The sequence below is a fragment of the Entelurus aequoreus genome, linkage group LG10, assembly GCF_033978785.1.
Source record: "Entelurus aequoreus isolate RoL-2023_Sb linkage group LG10, RoL_Eaeq_v1.1, whole genome shotgun sequence".
Lineage (NCBI taxonomy): Eukaryota > Metazoa > Chordata > Actinopteri > Syngnathiformes > Syngnathidae > Entelurus > Entelurus aequoreus.
Genome location: NC_084740.1, coordinates 74,549,619 through 74,565,880, shown reverse-complemented (window position 1 = coordinate 74,565,880; position 16,262 = coordinate 74,549,619). Strand labels below are relative to the sequence as shown.

Below are 16,262 nucleotides of genomic sequence, written 5' to 3'. Positions count from 1 at the left end.
CATCCTGCTAACTAACAAACAAACAAACAAACAAACAAACAAACAAACAAACGCATTCGCATTCTCGTGCTTGGTGGAAGTCATTAAAAAGTTTGTTGTGATAGAAGCACGTGCTTGTTGTGGTATGCGATCTCTGAATTCTCAGGGGAAATAAGGGGGTTGCACTAAGTAGGGCTTAGCGGGTCAAAAGTTTAAGAAGCACAATTACCTGCAGAGACCTCAGCTGACCCCTCCAAATTTCTCTCCTTCTGTTGCCTCACGCAGACACCTTACAGCTGGTAGACCCTCCCTCCCTACACCACTGTGGGACGTAAGTTGGCGTTGTGGTGACACGGTCACGTCAAAGTGCCACGACAACGCACACATCGTGTAGCTATGCGTGTGCAGGAGGGGCCGTGCACGCGGCAACTACATGGACCTGAGACAATGCATCATAATCACATTAAGGGAACGCTCAAAGTCGGCCAAATGCGAATCCCATGTGCGGCGGGAAGAGGGTGGGGCGAGGGGCCGACAGGAAGAAGCCGGCAGCCAGGAGATGGACTGACTGGAGCTCGGAGGACACTTGAACGCATACGTTTCACTGTCCTCGTCTGCACTCGCCAGACAGAACATTAGGCACACCTGCACAGTCTCATCGTATCCTCCTGAGAGCCAGCGTCCACTGCATTTGTGAAATGTCAAACTCTGACAGAACAAATGTCCACTGCGGAGGACGCTGGCTCTCAGTAGGCTGTGGAAAATCAAAGCAAACATTTTGACCCTGTTTATTATGATGAAACAGTTCTTGTATGTTTCTCGAAACGTTTTTACATAGGAAGTTCAACAGGTGAATTCAGAATTATTCACTCAGATATTGCTCATTTTAATGTTTTTACAAACGAAATTTGTGGACTACTTTGACTATGAGGCAAGGTGGCAAATATCATTAATAACTGGCAGGAGGAGGGGCCTTATGAATTAATGTATGTGCTTTAGAATTGAGGTATGTTTGTATGTTTAGTCTTTATTTGAAGGGACAATGCGCAGAAACATTAAGCTCAAAGACAGATATGTTCTGTACCAGATTATAGCTAAATACCTCATTTCCATCTGCAGTCCCTGGCTACCTAAATTAAAGGGATACAAAAAAATCATGCAATAAAATTATGACAATAAAATCATACACAAGTATTAAGAAAAAAAGTCATAAAATGCTCTTTCATGGACACATACTTAATATACAATACAACCTCACCTCATTTACATCATCACACAAAGACAATACATGCTCTTGTTCACATCTGTCATCATTTGTAAAAACAACCATGATTTTAACAGACACACCTCACAATTTACAACACAAATGCTCTCATGGATAAATATAATACACATTAAGTTGATGTGTCAAACATAGTGTCCACCTTAGTGACCGTGTGAGCAGCTTTGATTGCTCCAAAGCCACTTTTTAACTTCAATTGTGAATGAAGAGTAATCTGTTAGACCAGGGGTCACCAACGCGGTGCCCGCAGGCACCAGGTAGCCCGTAAGGACCAGATGAGTAGCCCGCCGGCCTGTTCTAAAAATAGCTCAAATAGCAGCACTTACCAGTGAGCTGCCTCTATTTTTTAAATTTTATTTATTTACTAGCAAGCTGGTCTCGCTTTGCCCGACATTTTTAATTCTAAGAGAGACAAAACTCAAATAGAATTTGAAAATCCAAGAAAATATTTTAAAGACTTGGTCTTCACTTGTTTAAATAAATTCATTAATTTTTTTACTTTGCTTCTTATAACTTTCAGAAAGACAATTTTAGAGAAAAAATACAACCTTAAAAATGATTTTAGGATTTTTAAACACATATACCTTTTTACCTTTTAGATTCCCTCCTCTTCTTTCCTGACAATTTAAATCAATGTTCAAGTAAATTTATTTTTTTTATTGTAAAGATTAATAAATACATTTTAATTTAATTCTTCATTTTAGCTTCTGTTTTCCCGACGAAGAATATTTGTGAAACATTTCTTCAAACTTATTATGATTAAAATTCCAAAAAATTATTCTGGCAAATCTAGAAAATATGTAGAATCAAATTTAAATCTTATTTCAAAGTCTTTTGAATTTCTTTTAAAATTTTTGTTCTGGAAAATCTAGAAGAAATAATGATTTGTCTTTGTTAGAAATATAGCTTGGTCCAATTTGTTATATATTCTAACAAAGTGCAGATTGGATTTTAACGTATTCAAAACGTGTCATCACAATTCTAAAATTAATCTTAATCAGGAAAAATTACTAATGATTTTTTTTTAAATTTTTTAAAAAGATTCGAATTAGCTAGTTTTTCTCTTCATTTTTTCGGTTGAATTTTGAATTTTAAAGAGTCGAAATTGAAGATAAACTATGTTTCAAAATGTAATTGTCATTTTTTTTGTGTTTTCTCCTCTTTTAAACCGTTCAATTAAGTGTAAATATCATTAATTATTAATAATAACATAGAGTTAAAGGTAAATTGAGCAAATTGGCTATTTCTGGCAATTTATTTAAGTGTGTATCAAACTGGTAGCCCTTCGCATTAATCAGTACCCAAGAAGTAGCTCTTGGTTTCAAAAAGGTTGGTGACCCCTGTGTTAGACTTTTTAAGTTTGTTGTGAGGTCGTTCCATTCCTTTATGACTTTATATGAAAAGGCTGATTGTGCAAAAGAGGTTTTTACATCTGGGTACGCTACACTGCCCCCTGGTGGAGGCTCGTGTGTTTCTAGTTGTCACAGCAGATGTAAACTGGACAAAGTGCTTAAGTGGCGCTGGTGCAGTGTTATTTAGGATTCGATGGGCCATTCGTATTGATGCTAAAATTCAACAATCTATATTTTTGGAGAACTAAACAGTGACGGTGGTGTTGTGGTTTCCGGTCAAGGATTTTGAGCGATTGTTTGTGCAAAGCTTCCAATGGCCTCAGTGTCATTTTGCTTGCCTGCGACTAACATGTTATACAATAATAAAAACGAGACATAATAATTGCATTAAAATAAGTTTGAGCTGCCTCCAGTGTTAATGAATTCCTGATACATTTGAACGTTTTTATGTTGTATTTAAGATTCTGGCACATCTGTTTGATATGTTTTTTAAAGCCAGGTGTTGGCTCTAAAATGACACCCAGGTAACGATATTCACTAACATTTTGTATTCTTTCCTTATTAACCGTTATATTTGGAAAGGATGACATTTTATATTTGTTTACAAAATACATTGTTGCCGTTTTCTTAATGTTTAATGTAAGACAAGAGTCATGTAGCCATCTTGCCACCTTCTCCATGGCTGCTGTAAATTTTCTGGCAACCGTTTCAGCGTCCTTTCCCCAAGTATAAATAACCGTGTCATCTGCATACATCTGGATATTTACATCTTCACATACAGATGGCAGGTCGTTTATATACTGTACATGGAGAAAACCGTTGGTTGCTCAAAAAGGTTCATTATGTCTTCTTATTCATATACTTTTCACATTTTCTTGTGATCAGACAATATTTTCGGTATAACAGATGCAATTTTTACAGACTGCAGACGACAGTGGAAACATGGCAGGTAAAAATTCCATCTAATATACCGAATATATGATCTGATTACAAGAAAATGTGAAAAGTGTAAGGTACTGTTGGATTTGACTTTGTGGATTATCTTGAGTCTATGTATCAAAATGATGCAAGCTGGAGGGTATCATTACTAACTTGCAGGAGGAATTATTTCTTAGTTCAGGTATTATTTTATTCATCCAACAATGGGAACATTTTGCATACATTGCATAACATGTATGAGCGAGCGCACGGTTGGCTTTGACTTTGTGGATTATCTAGAGTCTTACTGTTTCATTTCTATGATGCAAGGCAAAGGTTTTCATTGCTAACTGGCAGGAGAAAGGTTCGCATTGATTATATGACATGTACCTGCATGAGCGTATCATGTACTTTGACTTTGTGGATTATTTTGAGACTGTCTGAGTTTTTTCCTAGGGTGCAAGAGGTGACGGTTATCATTAATAACTGGAGGCGGACGAGTTTGCGTGAATTTTATTTTGCATTCTATCTGCTTGTGCTTTAGTGAGTGCACTGTTGCCTTTGTGGATCATTTTGAGTATTTGTCTTTTATTCATTTTAGCATGAGAGATTGCATTCACTATTAATTAATATACCGTATATAACTGCACACATGCATGTGCTTATCCATTAAAATACCCTTAGCTCTGACTTTGTAGATTATTTGTATTATTATTTTATTATCTATTTTATATATCTATTTTAAGCCATTTGGTTTTATTTATATGACACAAGGTGGGGGTTGATATTAACTTGTGCATGGAGTGTGCAGATTACGAGCATTTTTTGACTAAAGGGCAAATTTAAATTATTCTCTTACCTTTGAATTTTGTGTAAAAAAAATCGATTTCAGAATTAGTCGCGATTCTTATTTGTAACGATTCTTAATCGATTAAAAAACAATCGAAAAATGATTTTCTTTTTCTAATCCGTCCACTCAGGAAAATCTCCTGGGTGATGCAGATGATCATATCTGATGAACAGATTTACTTTAGAAAAGAGAAGTGTTGGATACTTCACTTGTTGCCTTATTTGTATTTGACTTTATTATATGCTAGGGTAGAATTTTTATTTTTTTTAAAGTTTTTCTTTGAAGGAATATAGACATTTATCAGAGCTGTTTATCTATTGCATGGATGAATGTAGTTAATTATAGAACTGGCACCCAATTTTATGAAAAAAGTATTGATTCTGAATCGAATCGTTACCCCCAAAAATCTAATTGAATCGGAATCGTGAGGTGCCCAAAGATTCACAGCCCTAGTATTTTACACTGTTTAGCTCATCATATCAAGTTGTCATTTATAACCAGCATAAATAATATGATATTAATGGCTGTAATAGGATTAATTAAGGATCCCAAATAAGAGCTGTTAGCATGAGGCAGTTCAGGCGTAAAGGTCGAATTTTAGGATTGAATCTCAAGCAAGTCCCACCTTTGCTGCAGGCACGCTGTCCCCACTAGGGGTCATGACACTGATGTGACCGGTCTTGACTGGACCCCATCAGGGCGGGATTAGCCGGGGGCGGGCAAGGTCACATCTCACCTGAGTCCGGCGGCCCATGGGCACGCTATCCTGAATTCCTGACTGGAACTTGTGCTGAAAAATTCAAGGATTTGAGCAATGCAGCAGTTCTGCATTTTGACATGCAAATACTCGTGTCAAGTGCTTCATCCTCCAGAGAGGAGTGGCCATGGGTGGTTGAGGAAAAAGAAAGTGAGACAGGAGTGAAACCATTAAATACATGACTGATAGTAGTGGCTATGCACCAATGTTCACATTTATACCGCAAGTGTTTCCCCATGCGTACTTCAGGCGGCGGCTGACCTTGTGAAGTGGGTTCTAAACCCGTAATCCCCTCACCTTTGGGGATGTGTTCCACCTCTCATCCGACACACAGCCTCTCCATAACACTCCTGATAGGCTAATATCCTCTACTTCCTGGTAAGGAGACAAGGTGACAACAGATTTAACCAGTGTCCATTCAAAGTTATACTGGTAATTGTAGAAATAAACTATAATAATTAATATTTTTTCATAGGATTTATGAGTGGAGGAAGTTTGTTGTATACAGACCTGGGCATTCTGCGGCCCGCGGGCCGCATCCGGCCCTTTGTGCGTCCCTGTCCGGCCCGCGTGAGGCCAATTATAAATTACAAAATAAATTTTAAAAAGTATCTATGTCGAGTGTGCAATACAACGGTGCTGCTTTTGTTTTGAAAATCGTTATTTGTATTACTTCCGTGTGGACGTATGCGTGTGCGTGGTTGTGAGTGAATGTGAACAGCTGCAATTACAAAATAAAGTTGAAAAAACATCTATGTCCTGCGCGCAATACAACTGTGCTGCTTTTATTTTGAAAAGTATTATTTAAGGGCGTGTGTCCGTGTGTAACCTGCGAGTGAAGGTGCACATGCAGCGACAAGTGATGCACGGTTTACACCCGAGACGCTAAAAAGAGAAAAGTTGATGAGGAATGCCGTGTTTTCAACAAGACATGAACTGCAAAGCAACGTCCCCTCTAAAGTGCGTGCCTGCGCAATTGCGCACTGCTCAAGCGTCCGCTGCGCGCAGCAAGTATATGCCGCGCACCAAATCAAATCCCATCTGAATTCTAAACAAAATAAACATATTTATTCTATGGAATTTTGCAATGCAACTTTGAGTGACAGTGACAACAAACGGCCCTAATGGTGTTCGTCAACACCGTTTACAACACCGTTCAATTGAACACCGTTCAATTATTGTAACGTCTATCGAGATGCTTCGAGGACAGGAATTATATCGATCACTTTATTGAGCAAAACTGTTTATATTCGGACATAACCACACCAAAAACATGAGTAAAACAATTCTATCTCGAAAAACTAGTCATTTTCTGCCGTACAAACCAGGCCAAAACCAACTTGTCATCTGTCACCAACACGCATAGCACTAAACCACTGGTGCGTTTACGGCCACACAAAAAGTCGGACAACTCAAACACCACACAAAGTTACGCTATGACTCCTCAGTCATACGTGTGCTTATTTTACTGTCATTTATTATTAATGTTAATTTATTTATATTAGTCATGGGATGCTGTTACACACACTATGTTGAAGTATTACTATTATTATTAATTATTATTATTATTATTATTATTTATCTTACGGTATATATCAAAAATAATATTGAGCAAAATTTAATTGAAATATTGTCGATGTGGCCCTCCAGCAGTGCTCGGGTAGCTCATGCGGCCCCCGGTAAAAATTAATTGCCCACCTCTGTTGTATATAGTGCAGGGGTCACCAACCTTTTTGAAACCAAGAGCTACTTCTTGGGTACTGATTAATGCGAAGGGCTACCAGTTTGATACACACTTGAATAAATTGCCAGAAATAGCCAATTTGCTCAATTTACCTTTAACTCTATGTTATTATTAATAATTAATGATATTTACACTTAATTGAACGGTTTAAAAGAGGAGAAAACGCGAAAAAAATGACAATTAAATTTTGAAACATAGTTTATCTTCAATTTCGACTCTTTAAAATTCAAAATTCAACCGAAAAAAGAAGAGAAAGACTAGCTAATTCGAATCTTTTTGAAAAAATTAAAAAAAGAATTTATGGAACATCATTAGTAATTTTTCCTGATTAAGATTAATTTTAGAATTTTGATGACATGTTTTAAATAGGTTAAAATCCAATCTACACTTTGTTAGAATATATAACAAATTGGACCAAGCTATATTTCTAACAAAGACAAATCATTATTTCTTCTAGATTTTCCAGAACAAAAATTTTAAAAGAAATTCAAAAGACTTTGAAATAAGATTTAAATTTGATTCTACAGATTTTCTGGATTTGCCAGAATAATTTTTTTGAATTTTAATCATAAGTTTGAAGAAATATTTCACAAATATTCTTCGTCGAAAAAACAGAAGCTAAAATGAAAAATTAAATTAAAATGAATTTATTATTCTTTACGATAAAAAAAAAAATGTACTTGAACATTGATTTAAATTGTCAGGAAAGAAGAGGAAGGAATATAACAGGTAAAAATGTATATGTGTTTAAAAATCCTAAAATCATTTTTAAGGTTGTATTTTTTCTCTAAAATTCTCTATCTGAAAGTTATAAGAAGCAAAGTAAAAAAATTAATGAATTTATTTAAACAAAAGAAGACCAAGTCTTTAAAATATTTTCTTGGATTTTCAAATTCTATTTGAGTTTTGTCCCTCTTAGAATTAAAAATGTCGGGCAAAGCGAGACCAGCTTGTTAGTAAATAAATACAATTTAAAAAATAGAGGCAGCTCACTGGTAAGTGCTGCTATTTGAGCTCTTTTTAGAACAGGCCAGCGGGCTACTCATCTGGTCCTTGCGGACTACCTGGTGCCCGCGGGCACCACGTTGGTGACCCCTGATATAGTGTGTGACCTATCTATAACCTATATGGTGAATATGAGTTTGAAAAGGGACCATTAAGATGTTTTAAGTAAGACCTTTTCCAAACAGTTGCATCATCATATGAGGGTATACTGACAAAACAATTACATATATAGAAAGTGCTTATCAAAGGCTTTAATATGAGGTTGTCACAACGAGGGGTTTTTTGCAGCTTACTGCAATCTGACTTTTCCGGACAAAGGTAGCAGGTAGGAACATATTTATTATTAATCTAACTACACAGGACAAAAGACAGGAACTAAAACAAAAGGAAAGCGCGCCGATTGCACGAGAGGCTAAGGAACACAAAACTTAACGCAGGAAACATACGCTAACACTTAGACTGAACTATGGACATAGAAAACAACTAACCAAACTATGGCATAGAACGAACAAGACTTACTGCGGCATGAATGAAGCAATGGCATGAAACGAGCATGAAAAGAGCAATGTCGCCAGCCCGACTAACTGGCAAAGACAGGCTTGAATAATAGTCTCTTAATTAGAGCAAGTGCGTGTCCCGAACACATGAGGCAGGTGAAACTAATAAGTTGCCATGGTAACTAAACAAACAAGGGAGCGCAAACAGAAAATAACAAAAACATAATCCAGACCACAGATCATGACAGAGGTAAGTTGAATATTTTCATAGCTGGAGCATTACAAATCTATTGACGACCTTCTAAATACTTTCATTTTTTACCACGAAAGACATGAAATAACACTCTTTAGTCACCTTTATATTATTTTAATCCAATATAGTAATGCTGCCTGAGGCTGAGCCAATCAGTGGCCATGATAATGAACAGTGTGCTCTGATTGGTTAGGTCTTCTCTTGTGTCCAATACTACTGTAGTATTAATATTTTCAGTGTTTTTAGAATTACTACTACGACTTACTTAACGATAGATAGATAGTACTTTATTGATTCCTTCAGGAGAGTTCACTTAGGAAAATTAAAAGGGATCTTAATAAATACTTTTTCTACATTTAAAACACTTCCTTGTGGTGCGCCTAACATGTGATGTTTCTCTTGGTCAAAATGTTTTACAGATCGCTTTTTCTGACCGTTTCTTCAGAATGCGTCGTTTAGTAGGCGGTCATTTTACATGGCTCTACTTCGACAGCGTCTTCTCCCGGTCTTTAGCGCTTCCACAGCGAGTCTACTGACAGATATAAGTTCGAACTATACGCTACTTTGTATTAGGAATGGCAACAGCGGAGGATGCATGTGCATGTACGAGCCAGTCTGCTCCACCACAAGAAGATAGAGAAAAAAGAAGTAACTTGTTGACGACAGTAGAGACTGCAATGGCGGATTCGAGCAAAGCACTTTGGGTAAATTTCTACCATATATGGATAATCAGCTGACGTCACACCTGGGAAGAACGTAACAATTGGGGCAAATTCCAAACAGCTTGTTTGGAAGAAGTATGAAGGAAGGCAAGATTGTTTTAAAAATATCTCCACAATACCTCCATGGTTTGATTTCAAATTTTCGTGACTTATGCAGACCAATAGGTAAGAAAAGTTGGTTTTGCATAATAGGGCCCCTTTTACTTATTTCTAATGATTTCTGATATAAAAACACATTTCCCCACTGCTGCACCGCCATATGAGAGGGTATAGACAACAAAATTATCGATCTAAAAAGTGCTCATTAAGCACTTTGATATGAGCCAATAGTCCATGTGGTTTGTTGTAAATTGATTATCTTGTTGCTCGTGAACTTTGACCAAGTATTTTCTCTACAGATCAAAGCCAATCCTGGTTAATCTTTTAACCTGGTGAGCAACTACTTCAACTTCTTTATGTCCACCAGACAAAAAAATGCCTCATAATTAATATTTTTGGAACACAAGATATTAGCCTCGACAGGCTGTAGTCACTATACATGGAACTGCATTGTTTGAAGGTGGAACAGTGTAAGGGTTGTCAAGAGGCCACTGAACAGAAAAGCCCCCCGACTCTTGATCTCCGATATCTGTTTAGACTAGGTCGATTAGCCATGACTGAATCAGAGCCCGCATAAAACCCCGGCTCAGATCCTGTTAACCCCCGCAGACATTTACAGCCTCTTTCTGCGTCGCCTTTTACAAGGCAGCGCTGTGCAGCAGAACAACAATAAAGCATGCAAGTGGAGCTGATCCTGTATGTTCTCGGGTAAGACGAGAGTGATCCCCGAACCCTTCAATGTTTGTCTGTAACACAGCCACATGTTTAAAGGTGCTATTCCACCCTTGATTGTTGGATTTGGAAGCTATTTCACCCCCAGTAAGAAATAATGGAAACATAAATAACCTTCATTAACTGTGGGGGCAATATTGTAAGTTACATTTTAGCATGCCTATTACAAATGTAAAGAAAAGTTACCCGCTTTTACTGCTGTAAAATGTAAAACTATTATTATTCTTGCAAGATCATAGGATTATCTGCTATTTATCGAACAGCAAACAAATCACAAAAACATGAGTAATCATTTCACATTTTAATTCCCATTTTCACTTGTGTCAAGGAGGTATTTGCATGCATAAACTGTGAATATATTTAGTAGCAGTTTTTATTTATTGTCTTTTTTTCAAGTCAGGTGTGTCCAAAACTTTTCCACTAGTAGGGATGATACTCGAAACCGGTTTTCCCGGTTGTTTGATAAGAAAAGAACCGAGTCCTCGGACTCGAATCCCTTTTTGAGAACCGGTACCCGTTATCGAGACCACTATAGTAAAGGAAAAGAGTTGATTCTTTATTCGAATCCCGTCCCGACCAGAAATGCTCCGTGGGACATCACAAGAATTGACGTCACGTAGCTCAGTCATTAGGCGCAGATAGCGAAAGCAGGAAAACAATGGACGGGAAAAAGCGCTCCAAGGTGTAATAAAGTTCAAAACAAAAGCTATCATCCATCGAATAACTTTACTGAGAGATTTTAGCAGGGTAAAACACATGACGAACACTTTTACGACCAACCGGAAACATAGCAACCAGGCTAGCAACGCACCTCCTTTACGGCAGCTGTCGCAACGTTCTTAAAACAACCGCAGCACATACATATATATACAACATATCTCCCTTTTTTAACTTTTGTTTTTCTTTCCTTGTAAACAAAACAAAATCACACTGTAGATGTGTTGTCTGTCTAATTATAAATAATGCAGACGAGGCGTGTTGGCTGAGTTCTTGACGTTTACTTTCACAGCGTGGCAACATGCAACACTTTTCGGGGCTACCGCGCATGCTCGTAACTCCCGTTGCATGATGGGTAGTGTAGTTGTTATATTCTCTCGCTCATAACATTTTTCCCCCTATAAAGAAATAATGTTAACTCAATAAAGTGTATTTCTTTTTTTAGCTTTTAACTTTTCATTTTTTAGCATTGTAACCACATTTGCAAAGAACTTTTCTCTTCATAGAATTTTCTTTCAATAAAGAAATAAAGTGCAAAAATGTCAAAGCATCATAACAAACAGTTATGTCAAATAGCAGCAGAAGTGCACTTTTTGGAGAGCTGTATTATTTTCAGTTTAGTGCCCAAGGGACTGATTTTATTTAACACTATATTATTATTTATACACCTATAGTGATCACAGAGACAGGTTGTTTTTGTGTTACTGTATATATTTGTTTCTCTGAAAAATCCCACTTAATATACTTTGGGTAACAACAGTCAATATTTATTTATTTTATTTTATTTTTTAGGTGGGGAACAGTCAATATTTTTTTATTTATTAGATTTTATTTTTTTATTATATAATAAAAGTGAGCTTTTGTTAAACCAAATATTGTGTGTTTTTTTCCATATACAACAACCTATCTGGACTCGATAAGAGAATCGATAAGGAATCGGTTCGATAAGAGGATTCGATAATAGGCTCGAACTCGATAATTCCTTATCAAACATCATCCCTACCCACTGGTGCCACATACTGAACAAAAAATGTGGGGGGTGGCGGGCACTTTCATTTTGTAAAAAGGCTAAACAAAATAATTCATATTTAAAGACAAATATTTTTGTTATTCATTTGTTCTTAATGCCGTGCTGTTTTTGCTGTTTTGTTTTTTTTTGCCGTTATTCTGTAAAATTGTATTTTGTACAGTATGCCACCAGCCAGTCAATGGTTTGGAGCGCACTTTGGACACATCTGTTTTCAAGTAAATCTTATGTACTAATACCATGCATTGATTAATAATTGCTTCTTGTATATACAGTATATCCACTGCCCACAACAACAGGAAAACATGATGACTAATTGATTAAATGACTAAAAATATACTTAATCAACTCTCCTTTCAGTGAGATTCAGCTCCGATAATAAAAGATCCTAAAAATTGGCTCATTCTTGCTTTTGGATGGAGCGCGAGAGTTCATCTGTACCTGTTGTTTCCACAGCTGGGAGCTGACAGCCGTGATTGTCTGTTTCTTCCGTTGAAGCCAATTTCCTCTGGTATAAATTCTGCACAATGCAGCGTAATACCTGTAGTCATTATGTGTGTGAGCCTGACCCGCCTTGACCTGAAATGTGGTTCCGTTTTAAAGCCTAGCTGTACGCTGTGAGAGCCTCGAACCGCACAGATTGCACTAAACTTTAGCACGGTTACTTCTTTCTTGGTTTGGATTGGGCTAAAGCGTCATGTTGAGATGCATGTGTCGCATGTTGCACTCATCTACGCTGAAGTGGCGCTCTCCGGGTCAGCCGTGTTGGAGACGCCGGGGAAGAGGTCCTGCAGCAGGGAGAAGTAATGGATGTTTTTCACTCCGCGGGCATCGCTCCGCATTTTCACGTCGAACTGGAGACGACAGGGAAACACACACTTGTGAGGGAAAAGCAACGCTCACCTGTTTTTTCTCAGACGGCATTCTTTTGTTTGGCACGTTCCTCTGAATCAAGACCACGTAGAAATAAATAAACACACACTGGAGAAAAGAAAGTGGCTACTTCCTTCCTGCTTGGCCTCTGTTCTTGATACATTTGGCTTCTACCGTGGAACCTCAAAATGTTAACATCCGAAAAGTGCAATTTGGACATTTGGAAGCCAAATACACATTTTGTCTAAATAGGGTTCACAAATATCTCGTGAAACTTCATCTTAGTTTATTTTTTTCAACGCAACATCAGTAGGGTACCAGGAAATGGAACTTTTTGCAATCTTGTGGTAGCGCACAACCAAACTTGTACGTGTGTCTTTTTAGGCTTCTCAGTACAGAATGGCTAATGTAGAATATACTGTACAGTGTGACGCCTCTCTTTCCTCTTCCTCAACTCTTTTCATGACGGTTAACAATGTCAAAACTGAAATCATCATACTTGCCAACCTTGAGACCTCTGAATTCGGGAGATGGGGGGGGTTTGGTGGTAGCGGGGGTGTATATTGTAGCGTCCCGGAAGAGTTAGTGCTTGAAGGGGTTCTGGGTATTTGTTCTGTTGTGTTTATGTTGTGTTACGGTGCGGATGTTCTCCCGAAATGTGTTTGTCATGCTTGTTTGGTGTGGGTTCACAGTGTGGCGCATATTTGTAACAGTGTTAAAGTTGTTTACACGGCCACCCTCAGTGTGACCTGTATGGCTGTTGATCAAGTATGGATTGCATTCACTTGTGTGTGTGTAAAAGCCACATATATTATGTGACTGGGCCGGCACGCTGTTTGTATGGAAGAAAAGCGGACGTGGCGACAGGTTGTAGAGGACGCTAAAGGCAGTGCCTTTAAGACACGCCCCCAATATTGTTGTCCGGGTGGAAATCAGGAGAAATTTGGGAGAATGGTTGCCCCGGGATATTTTCGGCAGGGGCACTGAAATTCGGGAGTCTCCCGGGAAAATCGGGAGGGTTGGCAAGTATGGAAATAATTAAATATACAGGTTTTATGATCCTCACAGTATGGCCCTGTTGGGATAATTGGTTGGAAATTAGGGCTGAAACTATTGACTATTCGAGAAATTAAGTAAAATATCGATTAGTTTGTTCAATCAACTGAGTAATCAGATAAAACACACTTTATAGCCTCAATGCCATATTTTAGGAAAAGTACATGAAACACACAGAGATTATTTTGCTTGTCGTAACCTCCATTCTCTTTCCTAATAAATGCACATCATTAACATTGAAATTGCACTTTTGATAAAAGGTTATTTTCATTCAAAACACCCCGCTGTTCGACGCCACGCAGATCACAGCACCCACACACCACCCCTGTCATTTGCCCTCTCTTGCAGCGCCCGTGCAGAAACTATATCCATGTATTTAAGGTATTGGGCAGCCAAATGCATTCAGTATTTGAAACATTTTTATTAGTTAGTTTATTAGTTACACTCATTAAACAATTGATCCAAACAATGATAATAAGTATATAAATTAAAGCTTTTATCTGATCAAATTAGCACTCAGCATCAAGGGTTGGAATTGGGCGTTAAATCACCAAAATGATTCCCGAGCGCGGCCACCGCTGCTGCTCACTGCTCCCCTCACCTCCCAGGGGGTGGAACAAGGGGATGGGTCAAATGCAGAGAGTAATTTCACCACACCTAGTGTGTGTGTGACAATCATTGCTACTTTAACTTTTTAACTATCCTTACTTGAAATCTAAACAAAATTGATCTTGTTTAGCTTTGAAAGGATTATGCCAAGTCAGTTTTAAGCAGAAGTGTTTTTGAAAACTAATTATCATAGTTACTCGTTACTTCTCCCGAAAAAATATTTAGTTACTAACAAATTACTCTTAAATAAATGTAATTAATAACTAGGGAAAGTAATTAAATTGTTTCTTAAAAAAAAAAAAAAAAAAACTTCCAAAATATGGCATGTGCAATTGAGAGACGTTTCGTGAAAGTAGAGTGTGTGTGCCTTTAATAGGCGGCGCCTGTTGTCAAGTGACATGTGATGTCAGCGAAAGCACACTCCAAGCAGGATTTTAGTTCAGTTTTGTTTGTTAGCTTGGCAGCGGCAGTTTGCCGGCAATGACGGCAGCTCTTTTTAATCTTTTCACTAGATTGTGTTACATCTGGTTAATGAAGCGATTGAATGTGCTTCGATGGCTGCCATATTGCCGGCAATGACAGCAGCTCTTTTTAATCTTTTCACTGGATTGTGTTACATCTGGTTAATGAAGCGATTGAATGTGCTTCGATGGCTGTCATTTCTGCTTGTCCACAAACAGGGTATTGTACGATTGCAAGCTCGTCATCTCAATCATTGATTTGTTGTTCATTATTCCCTTGTAGTAGTAGTGTGTATGTAGTACATGTTTGCTGTGTGATGTTGCCTCCTTCTATTTGATATAAAGTTCATTTTAGTAGGATCCTGGTTGTTGATTACATTGGTAAAAAGTTACTTCCTGCATTGAGCTTGCTGTGCTTCTGATGCTGTCTTGATGACATACAACCACATTAAAAGTAGCATGCCACATTACATCAAATGCATCTGTAACAGTGTTGTACCGTACGTAAAAGTAATTATATTACTCGTTACTTGTATATGTAACAGCGTTAGTAACAGTACTTTTTTCTAACACTAGCTATAAGTACTGTATAAGAACATAACAATCCTATTTGCTTGCATTTGCTATCTCTTACCTTTAAAGTGTCGTCAGGCGTCACTGGGGGAGCAGGGTGCTCCAGCCAGTTGATGCCAGCCAGGAAGGCATTGTAGTCGATCTGGTCGCCGTCTGCAAACCTATGCAGTGCACCACACGTGCATTACCAAACACAGCCGGCAAGGTACAAATGTGATCCAAGAATTGTTGTATATTACTTGTGGATCAGACATGTGAGCAGGTTGTCAGACACAGGAAGCTGGAAGGTCTTGCAGATGGCCATCGCCCCTTTAAGGGAGATGCGGCCTGTTCTGAAACGTAAACATCTATGAAACAAATAATTCCTGAGCAACCATTAGCTACATACAGAGAAAAGTGTAATAGGGATTACTACTATATTATTTTGTGTGTGGGGCGCTTGTCCACAAAGGACAAGCCAAACATCCGCTCTTGCCAAGATGAAAAATATATATAGAAATTTAAACTATTATAAGAAAACAAGTCTGTATATTGGGCAGCACGGTGGAAAAAGGGGTTAGTGCATGTGCCTTAGGATGGTCCTTGGTTCGATCCCCAGGCTCGAGGTCTTTCAGTGTGGAGTTTGCATGTTCTCCCCATGACGCCGGCTTCCTCCCACCTCCAAAGACATGCACCTGAGGATAGGTTGATTGGCAATACTAAATGGGCCCTAGTGTGTGAATGTTGTGTGTCTATCTGTGTGGGCCCTGCGATGAG

At 38.1% G+C, this 16,262-nt stretch overlaps 2 protein-coding genes across 8 annotated transcripts in view; both read right to left on the bottom strand.

Annotated features, from left to right (window-relative positions):
* The window catches only part of ndp (norrin cystine knot growth factor NDP), an 86,779-nt gene extending 81,199 nt beyond the window's left edge, over positions 1-5,580 (bottom strand). For 4 of the 5 annotated variants that reach the window (XM_062061670.1, XM_062061673.1, XM_062061674.1 and 1 more), the window contains exon 1: positions 5,007-5,578. The gene's annotated coding sequence lies outside the window, so the exon portion shown is untranslated. Of the gene's footprint in view, positions 1-5,006 lie in introns of all 5 variants that reach the window. The other variant, XM_062061671.1, reaches the window with a different exon arrangement.
* A 2,133-nt stretch (positions 5,581-7,713) lies between these two features.
* Positions 7,714-16,262, bottom strand: part of efhc2 (EF-hand domain (C-terminal) containing 2) — a 31,401-nt gene continuing 22,852 nt past the window's right edge. For all 3 annotated transcript variants that reach the window (XM_062061667.1, XM_062061668.1, XM_062061669.1), the window contains 3 exons: positions 15,746-15,838; positions 15,568-15,667; positions 7,714-12,788 (listed from right to left, as the gene is read on the bottom strand). In XM_062061667.1, the coding sequence (XP_061917651.1) occupies positions 12,666-12,788; positions 15,568-15,667; positions 15,746-15,838 (316 nt within the window). In that variant the 3' untranslated portion in view covers positions 7,714-12,665. The remainder of the gene's footprint in view (positions 12,789-15,567; positions 15,668-15,745; positions 15,839-16,262) is intronic.